The sequence below is a fragment of the Bombyx mandarina genome, chromosome 19 (assembly GCF_030267445.1).
Source record: "Bombyx mandarina strain Sakado chromosome 19, ASM3026744v2".
NCBI lineage: Eukaryota > Metazoa > Arthropoda > Insecta > Lepidoptera > Bombycidae > Bombyx > Bombyx mandarina.
The window spans coordinates 13,500,253-13,511,350 of record NC_143225.1 but is presented as its reverse complement, the minus strand read 5'-3'; the positions used below and the strand labels follow the sequence as shown (position 1 = coordinate 13,511,350).

Sequence of the window (11,098 nt, the reverse complement as noted above, 5' to 3'; positions counted from 1 at the left end):
CGTAGAGCAATAAACAGAATCGTTTTCCCAAAACGTTGTTTTCTTAACGCAAAAATGAGGATTGAGCAACGAGAACAAATAAATTGTTCACGATGAAAATCCTCGAATTAAAACTTCGGAAATCGCCTAAAGAGATTATCATAATAATTTCTTGTTAGGAGCCGAGCCCGAGGATGTAGTACATTAACATAAAAAACAATTAATTTATATTAAATTATGTTCTAATTTGGCAGCGCTCCGTACCTGCTCTCCGCGGAGCATCGGAATATTCCGCGATGGAGAATTTCGTAATTTGATTAATTTCGTGATGGTCTCTCGATTTTTCTAGAATCATAAAAAACAAACAAATTACAATTTTTATCTATGTATTTTGTTGTTGTAAATATATTTTTTATTTATTGCTTAGATGGGTGGATGAACTCACAGCCCACCTGGTGATAAGTGATTACTGTAACCCATAGACATCTATAACGTAACCTTGAGATATTCAGCGGTAGGCAGCGGCTTGGCTCTGCCCCTGGTATTGTTGATGTCCATGGGCGACGGCAACCACTCACCATCATAAACCACCACTCATCACCGTATGCTCGTCTGCCTACAAGGGTAATAAAAAAAATTTAAAAAAGCTGTAAGTTTTAAGTATATTTACAGTCTCAGTATAGTTACAATGGCTGCCCCACCCTTCAAACCGAAACGCATTACTGATTCACGGCAGTAATAGGCAGGGTGGTGGTACCTACCCGTACGGACTCACAAGAGGTCCCACCACCATATCGTGAACATTTGTCATGTACGTGTTTCATTAGAAAAATTGGTACCCGCCTGCGGGATTCGAACACCGTGTTGCATCGCTAGATACGAATGCAACAGACGTCTTATCCTTTAGGCCACGACGATTTCAAAATACGTTTTGTAGGCAGCGGCTTGGCTCTGCCCCTGGCATTGCTGAATTCCATGGGCGACGGTAACCACTCACCATCAGGTGGGCCGTATGCTCGTCTGCCTACAAGGGCAATAAAAAAAAAAAAAAAAAAAAAAACGTTCCCTTTGTTGGTCTATGAGACGCAAAAGTTAATTACTAATGATTAATGCATAGCGAAACAGCCGTAGCGTTCCATATGCAAATACAGGTAGTTGGTTTTTCATTTGTTTCATCGCAAACCTTGGCTCCGTGTTTACATAAGTGAAATGAAAACATAGACTAACAGCCGAAAGGCATTTGTTTCGCGAGAGCATTATTTACTAAATACGATACGGAGCCGGACAAATTAACTTAATTAAATGTCCCCGGGCAACATGCATGCGAGGCAAGAACACCATTTACCTACATATAGAACCGAGTCTAACTCAGAGCCAAAGAAGCTTAACAACTATAACCAATTCGGATAATGTCGAATCAATAACATGACATCAACATTTTACTGGTGGTAGGACGTCTTCTAAGTCCGTACGGATAGGTACTATCACCATGCTTATTTCGGCCGAGAAGCAGTAATGCGTTTCGGTTTGAAGGGTGGGGCAGCCGTTGTAACTATACTGAGGCCTTAGAAGTTTGAACTTATATCTCAAAGTGGGTGGCGTATTTACGTAGTAGATGTCCATAAATATGGGCTCCGGTAACCACTTAAAACCGGGTGGGCCGTGAGCTATTCCACCCACACAAGCAATAAATAAAAATTTGGAAGTCACGAAGTTGTACCCGAAAGGTACCATCCTGCCCATTTTTGTCGCGAAGCAGCCCGATTTAACCTTTCAAGGATAAATAATCAAGGTTTTCACCTCTTATCTCAAAGTAAGCTTTAATGTCTATATGCCTCATTGTCCTACTACGATCATCCTAATGAATAGCAACAAAAAAAACTAATAATACTCACTTAGAAAATGGCAGTATCTTTATCGAACCCGCTACCTATTGAACTAAATGACAGCACGGATCGTGTATAACATAACATTTCCTTAGAAGTCAAATACTTATACAAAGAACACATTCATGTTTCGTAAAGGAGTTATTCCGTATTCCGCGTAAATAAGACCTTTTATGCACAAGTCTAATGATACGATTGACTTATTTGAGAAAACTCCTGATTGTAACGTCGCTATGTTAACGTCATTGCCAACACAAGTCGACCGTGAGCACTCGTGAACATAATTACGTAGTTAGTCAAATCATTAACGCTTTTAAATATGTTTAAAGAAAATCCTTTTCATTTAAAACCTTTAAAACTTTTTAGTTTTAAAAAAGATTTTTCTTAGGCTTCCGCACTCACCTGTCTGTCGTTCAGTGGAAAGAGAGTTCAGTTTTGTATAGGTAGTATAATAATACTGTTAAACCTAAGGGCTTTATATGAGTCGTCTATTATCAAAGGTGGCAATCTGTGCATTTGGACAAAAAATTTTTATTGATATTTCAATACAGATTGATTTGAATATAATCGTCTCCTTCAAAGAATACGGTTCAAAACCTGCATTAAATAAAGGTTAATACTTAACCTGTTATTTAAGATGTCGTTCAGAAGAGTTTTGTGACTGCCAATGGAATACAAAGTCAATAATTCGTTTTTCTGATTTACCAATAATTATCCACAAGTCACATTGCCGGCTTTGATACTAGTCGACTCATATGTTGTTTTCTTATTACGAGTATAATACAGAATAGGCACTGGTCGTCGTTCTCGTCGAACCCGTCGCTTGCGAAGAAGGGAAGTTCGGCCCCCGGTCCCAAAAAAAATCCTTAGGCTACCAACGATTAGGTGTGGAAAAAAAAATAGCCAAGTCGTTGAGTACCGCAGAGTACTTTCCATAAGCCTCGTCTCAAAAAGAACATCTACTAATAGATAGAACAGTAGTGCACATTCAGGCGGTCTTACAACATTACCGATGACTAATATTAGGGCATGAAACATTTGATAGATAGACGACAATTTTTACTGGTGGTAGGACCTCTTGTGAGTCCGCACGGTTAGGTACCACCACCTTGCCTATTTCTGCCGTGAAGCAATAATGCGTTTCGGTGTGAAGAGTGGGGCAGCCGTTGTAACTATACTTGAGACCTTAGAACTTATATCTCAAGGTGCGTGGCGCATTTACGTTGTAGATGTCTATGAGCTTCAGTAACCACTTAACACCAGTTGGGCTGTAAGCTCGTCCACCTATCAAAGCAATAAAAAAGAAAAAAAAGTATAAATTAAAGAATTATAGCTACAGTAGGATCGCGTGGCCGTGTATCCTTGTGACTAGTACAGTTAATACACCATTATCAATATAGGATCCTCTTGTTTGTACACTTCAAATAGAGGCCATACTTTACGCATATCTAATCAATAAAAATGTAATAATATTGAAAAACCTTATCTAAATATCAAATTTGGTATAGAAAATTCAAGTGAGTCTCGAAAATATTCAAATGAACCTATTATGAATTCAATCAGTGTATATGGTTTGAAGCATTTCCGAACATAAAAATAATTATTGCTTGTGGTAGGTAGGATCTCTTGTGAGTCCGCACGGGTAGGTACCACCACCCTGCCTATTTCTACCGTGAAGCAGTAATGCGTTTCGGTTTGAAGGGCGGGGCAGCCGTTGTAACTATACTGAGACCTTAGAACTTATATCTCAAGGTGGGTGGCGCATTTACGTTGTAGATGTCTATGGGCTCCAGTTACCACTTAATACCAGGTGGGCTGTGAGCTCATCCACCTAAGCAATAAAAAAAAAAAAAAAAACATAATAATATCATTAAACATTGATCAGTAAATTATTCTAACATCACATTTGTCTAATATGTATTTTTGATTTATCAAACATTACTTAATGTGTAAACATTTATCAAAATAATGTTAACTTTAGAAAATTATAAAATAGTAGCAATACCGAAAAGACATAAAAATATTTAATTATTAAACTTGATTTTATATTTCAAATATCATTTTGACAGCGGACACTTTTTAATTAATATCAATAAAAAGTTTCACAAAATATTGTGAACCAACAAAACGTTACATTATTAAAAAAATATCCCCCCGTAAACAAACACACGGAATATTAAAGTCAAGTTGAAAATCTCATTTCGTAAAGCAAACGATATATTCGATAGTAAATGTTTGTTTATGTGCAAGCGTGCATTCGAAGCCAGCCGTCGCTGGCGATTGTTAGGCGGGGGGAGGGGCATGCGGGGCGCGCGGGGGGACGGGGGCGAACAGCTGAGCGCGCTGGTATATCGAATCGACAGTGTACTCGCTCGCAGTCAGTAGGTTCGCCGTCACCGCGGAGTGCGACCGTAGCCGCATTCAAATAACAAGACAACTCGATTGATAATGATTCGATCGCCCCGCAGTGCTAACTGAACTGCGGTCGGGACCCAACGCTAAAATTATGACTTTTGGATCGTACGCCTGCGAGGAAGTTAGTAGCAGTTTTCACGTTCACGAAGGGAAAGTAAGGATAGTTTCGAGATACTGGGAGATCTTCGGTAATACTGCCGCCGAGAGGCTTCGGTACTGGAACAAGCAGAGGTTGCTGGAACCACTCGGACTGCTGTAAAACTACAAATAAACTTTAGAATTTGGAACTCGAACAAATCGCTAGTGCTAAAGTGATATAGGTGAACTGTGTTTGTGTTAAGTTTTTTTTTGTTGGGCTTTTTATTTTGGATAAACGAAAATGGTGCCCCAGCAAGTGTCGGATGTGAGGTCTTTGACGCCAACATCCAGTGGATTGCCCGTGTTCGGGTCTCAGCTTATCGATAAAAATTCGTCTACCCCATACACAGATGCCACACAGGTAAGCCAACTTTTTTCTACGCTAGGTAAACTATTAGTGACGTTGAGAAAGTGTTTAGAAATCCCGGAAGAGTGAATATCAATTCACGCAAAAATTAAGTAAATTAAACACATAGTGTAAGTTGTCCTTTTTTAAAAAAAAAACCGTTACCACATTTTTTTATTTAACTGTGGGTCAATAAAATAATAATGCGAGTGCTCAAAAAAAAACAATTCGGAAAATCGAACAAATAAACTACGGAAATAAAACGATCAAAGAACGTAATTCGCGATAAAGCAACATTTAAAAAGAAACGTCCACAAATAAAAACATACGCAAATCATTTTTATCACTTGGAAAATGGTCAACACATGGCTAAGGAGGTGTTTTTAAAATTTGTAAACATGTTTACTATAACAGCGTTCGTTTATCTCGTTTTGCTTACATACGTAAAAAAATAAATAATGTTTCTGACGTATTTATAAATACCTAGATGCGATGGTCCGGAATTGCGACGAAAACAAATGGCGCTTACCGCTTTTTTCATTTCTAAAATCAATTCAATTTTTCATTCGAAATTCGAATTTAAAAAAAAAACATCAGAATATAAACAAACTCAAAATTTATTTTTAAATTAACGACATAAGTAACTCATGATACGTAAGATGCCTGTTTCGAATTAAAATTATATGGTTATTTAAAAAAAAAAGTCATGACCACGGAAGACATATTATTCCATTTTTGTCGTCAAATAACCATTGCCTATAGTAATGAGGTGCTCGCATGCAATTGATGTGTGCAATACGTGGGAAACATTGAAACTCCCACGGGGATCAGAGCCTATATTTCCTGCGAAAAAAAAACTGTGTAAATTCATTTTATTTTACGTAATAAAATTTTTACGTTTCCAATTCCAACCTTGAATGTTACAATAAATTAATTACAACGCTCGCGTGCAGTGCATTAAATTTTATTCGCTCATTAATTCTTGTTAATTTGAATCTTAATTTTTTGACTAAAAATATTAATTTTATTTCACAATAAATTCGGCCCGTTTCGAGGTAGGTATGTTTGAAAATTATTTAATTTTCACGAAATAATAACGCTCGAACTCTTAAAAAACAAATAATCATATCACAGAATAAAAATGCCTCAATCTTCGATCATCAATAGTAACGCCTCAATTTAAGTCCGATTCTAACTAACTACTTTTAAATTATTGATTTCAATATACCTATCAAACGATATTGCTTTTTTAAAAAAAAGGTCCAACATTAAACCTCCTTGTTTTGTTATTTATTACAATTTCCTATTTAGAAACTTTGGTCAAACTCAAAATCGTTAGAGCCTCTTTCTAATTTAAATGTTAAAAATATTCACCTAAATAATTCATAAAACTTACCACCGCCTAACTATAGTTTATTAAACAAACAAAATTCTAGTGAAAATGTCACGTTACTAATTAACCGAAGAAATAACCGGAAATCATTGACGTTAAAACGAAAACTCTTAAAGCAATTAAAATAGTCATCAGAATAATCGATAAAATGTACCTACTCATTTGGTATTCAGTTTTAAAAAACTATTTTTTTTTTAAATAAAAAATTTTACTCCGAATACTGAAATAAACAGACAATTAAAATAAATTTCTAAACGTTTTCAATAACGCATAGAAGAAAACTTAGTAATATAGTATGGAAAAATTTAATATTCTCCCGAAAAAACGCTGGAAAAAACGGGTGACAACATTAATAAAATTTAAGTCAACTTCAAGCTAAAGAACGCTTATTCGATTTTTAAAAATTATAAACACGCGCTTTTCTTACAAATAACCTTATTATTATATTTATTTATGTTAACACTAAAATCGTGTAAAATGACTTATTATCGATTTCATGAACGATTTTTATAACGCGAAATGCTCAGATGAGTTCCGAGAGTGCAATAACACTTCAATGTCAACGTTTTAAACGTATTTTTAGTCGCATTTGTATGTGTGCGTGGCCTTTCTCGCATGCACCATCCGAGTTCATATGCCCGCTGCTAGGAAACGACAATCTTAGGTCATTCGCGCTGAATTTTAACTTTTTGAATTAATGCAAGCAAAAAAATATCACGTAATCTATACTAATATTATAAAGAGGAAAGATTTGTTTGTTTGTTTGTATTGAATAGGCTCCGAAACTACTTAAACCGATTTGAAAAAATCTTTCACTGTTTTGAAGTTACACTATTCCCGAGTGACATAGGCTATAATCTCGTTTGAAAAAATTTGTTATCCATACTAAAACTCCATAATGTAACCCAAGGTGTAAAAAAAATACCTAAAGTATCCGTTACATCGCGTGCCCTGCGAAAACTATTGATGATAGAATAAAATAATGTACTACGACTTTGTAGAACACATTATTATTTACAAAAAGTGTCACGACAGCAGCATATGTCTCACTATTATAGTGGAGCCGCAATAAGTGTTATTTTATTTTTAAAAATAAAACAACGTCAAATATCGTTAAAGACCCGAGTGGAGCCGGAGCGGGACGCTAGTACACTAGAAAGAGAACACACGATTTATCATCACGATTAATATGAAATTTCCTCAAATGCAAACATTTTTAATACATATAGTTTCAATGCAACTTAAATAACGTCGAACGAACTCATGATTAAGCAAATGGGAGGTGTTTTACGTTGCCGTTGCGTTAACGTATCGACTTTATCAGAGTTTTCAAAGCCAGGGTCGCGTTTGAAACATGACACGTCACAGAATCGATGTTATCTGGACTGACATGTACGTATGTGCGTGGTTTTAACGCGACATATATGTGTATACGCTACCGCATTATGGGCCACATGAACCTGACGAAGATGGGAGCCAGCGCGATCTACAATAACACATCTATCTCGCAAAAAAAGCACAAAATTAACTAAGGGCGGAGCCGGTAGATCATTACAATCCTGCCGTTTTCAGATACGGCTTCGTTGTTTTTTTGTTCATAGTTTTTTGTCGCTTCGTACATGTAGCCGTGTTACCAACCGTCCGTATCAAGGTTACCATGACTTCATTACGAGATTGTGATCCATTCTAAACTCGAACACGCTTCACTTAATTCTAGAACAAGTTGTGTTTACTTGTACTTACCGTTTGAATTTAACTTTGTTTTAATCTTTATCCCTTTATGTACGTAACGTCATTAGTTTAACTGGTGGTAGGACCTCTTGTGAGTCCGCTACCTATTTCGGTCGTGAAGCAGTAGTGCGTTTCGGTTTGAAGGGTTGGGACAGCCGTTGTAACTATACTGAGAACTTAGAACTTATATCTCAAAGGTGAGGTCCCATTCTCTCGGATCGTTTGGAGCCTCTGGGTCTGCGGAGGGACTTCGGTTCCCTCTGTATTTTGTACCGTATGTTCCATGGGGAGTGCTCTGAGGAATTGTTCGAGATGATACCAGCATCTCGTTTTTACCATCGCACCGCCCGCCACCGGAGTAGAGTTCATCCATACTACCTGGAGCCACTGCGGTCATCCACAGTGCGTTTCCAGAGATCTTTTTTGCCACGTACCATCCGGCTATGGAATGAGCTCCCCTCCACGGTGTTTCCCGAGCGCTATGACATGTCCTTCTTCAAACGAGGCTTATGGAGAGTATTAAGCGGTAGGCAGCGGCTTGGCTCTGCCCCTGGCATTGCTGAAGTCCATGGGCGACGGTAACCACTCACCATCAGGTGGGCCGTATGCCCGTCTGCCTACAAAGGCAATAAAAAAAAAAAAAAAAAACGTGAGTGGTGCATTTACGTTGTAGTTGTCTATGGGTTCCAGTAACCAATGCTACGAATAAATAAGAATATAATTAAATTTCCTCCAAATTAAGGGAACGCTCATTAAGGGAACGCGCGTCAGATGAAAGTATTTGACGCAACGTTTCAGAGATGTACGCTTGATTAAGAACTCAATTTCGATCGTAATGCGGCTACATGTCGGCAACTAGTATTTCTCTGGGTGGTTTTTAATAGCTCCATTATGCTCATTACAGAAAACGGCGAGTGTTACCCGAGAAAATTACGGGCCTTCAAACGCGACCGGTCGAGTATTTACTGCATGAATTAGAATGCGCTATTAAATTTTTATAGTGTACAAAATGTACTAACACTCTCTTTAGTTGCTCGTTCCGAATCTTAAGATCATTTTTGAGAAATCATAGAAAGGTGAATAGATGCAATAATTGCGTTTCATTGGCAAATCTTATCTTATACCTTTAAACGAGCAATTTTTGTATATTAATATATTATATGTATATAATTTGAATCTCGTAAACGGCTCCAACGATTTTCATAAAATTAAGTATACAGGGGATTTCGGGGGCGATAAATCGATCTAGCTACGATTTATTTTCAGAAAATGTTGTTTTATTCGTGTTTTCAATAATCAACTCTTCCCGACATCTATTGGCGAATAATAATACTATTTTTCTTAATTGAGGGCAACTAACAGCTTTAAAGACACAACAAGATGGCGTTATCAAAAACAACATCATCATCTATACAACTTATTTACGTGAATATTTTTACTTCCAATTCGTGTGTTCTAGATAGTTCGTATAGTTGACGTCCGCGAGATCAGCCATACTTTGCGGAGAGAAGTGTAGCGGGTGAGGTTTTTGTTTTTGCAAATTCATTTCGTGATAATCTCAACATTCGACAGTCGCGTTACTCTTGATTTGTGTAATGACAAGGTAGTCGTTATCAGCTCAACGATCCAAATTAATTTTCACCGTGATAAGATTAAAACGAATTCAGTGCAAAACGCTGAAAAAACAATCGGATGTTTTTTTGTTTCTTTACAACGTATACAAATAAATAATAAACGAACGTAATAGATATGGATTTATTTCGTTTTTTTATTGCCTTTGTAGGCAGATGAGCATACCTTATGGTAAGTGGTCACCGTCGCTCATGGACGTCAGCAATACCAGGTGCAGAGCCAAGCCGCTGCCTACTGCTTAATACTCTCCGCAAGCCTCGTTTGAAGAAGGACATGTCATAGCGCTCGGGAAACACCGCGGAGGGGAGCTCATTCCAAAGCCGGATGGTACGTGGCAGAAAAGAGCTTTGGAAACGCACTGTGGATGACCGCAGTGGCTCCAGGTAGTATCGATGAACTCTACTCCGATGGCGGGCGGTGCGATGGTAAAAACGTGACGTCGGTATCATCTCGAACAATTCTGCAGAGCACTCACACAGGTGTGATGATAAAAAGGAGAATTTTGTGGCAGAATAAAGTTGTTTACTTTTAAGCTATTGGCTTTTTTAAGATAGCCAAGAAAATATTTGACGACGCTCGCTCGTGCCTTTAACAAACAGCATTTGGACATTACTAATTTCAAACGGCCGTAGAAATGAATTCCTCATTTCGATTATTTTACAGTTTACAATTAACGAAGCATGGAACGTTTTACAGCGGTTATTGGTCACCGATGACCGGAGAGGACAAGCTCAGCATCCGAAGTTTAGTGCAGATACGATAGTGATTATCTTCTTCGATCGAACGCACGCACACACTCGTTAAATTGTTTGCGAAAAAGTCTTCGAGTGATCTCGAAATACGACCGTAATAAAACCAAAAACGAAAACCCACAGCGTTCCCAAAAGAAAGATGCGCGTGTTTTTTTGTTATTCTCGCAGCTTGGCCGCTGTCGATTTTGGTTCGGCGTTTGATTTATAGCTATTTTCGGTGCAGAATTTACTGTTTTTCGCGTGTCGTAGAATTCGAGTTGTACAATCTCCAACTTTATCCGGGAGTTTGATTTCAACTAATTTTATAAGCTGCCCGCTAATGCTGTTTTTGGCAACGCTTTATGGCTCGCATACGGCTCTTTTGGAATCGGTTTTTAATTTCTCTTCCAAAGGAAAATGACTCTTGTCCTCTTTTTTTTTTAAGCTTAGATGGGTGAACGAGCTCACAGCCCACCTGATGTTAAGTGGTTACTGGAGCCCATGGACATCTACAACGTAAATGCGCCACCCACTTATAGTTGCAACGGCTGCCCCGCCCTTCAAACCGAAACGCATTACTGCTTCACGGCAGAAATAGGCAGGGCGGTGGTACCTACCCGCGCGGACTCACAAGAGGTCCTACCACCAGTAATAAAGTAAATATTCTATTCGGATTGAATCCTATTCTATAGATCCCTAAGTAGCTAACTAATTGCATTGGCTCAGGGACCGAAGTGGGTCTTGAAACAAACAGATCCATCCCTTAATTTTGTTAACTCACCATCCGTGTCTCTCATACGTTACCAGAAGACTAAGAACTCTTGTTTCAATTTGGAGAAAATCTTGG

General features: G+C 38.0%; 1 protein-coding gene across 1 annotated transcript in view; it reads left to right on the top strand.

Annotated features, from left to right (window-relative positions):
• The first annotated feature begins 4,120 nt into the window (after positions 1-4,120).
• The window catches only part of LOC114243809 (uncharacterized), a 127,922-nt gene continuing 120,944 nt past the window's right edge, over positions 4,121-11,098 (top strand). The window contains exon 1 of the mRNA XM_028175427.2: positions 4,121-4,779. Coding sequence (XP_028031228.1) covers positions 4,660-4,779 — 120 coding nt within the window. The 5' untranslated portion in view covers positions 4,121-4,659. The remainder of the gene's footprint in view (positions 4,780-11,098) is intronic.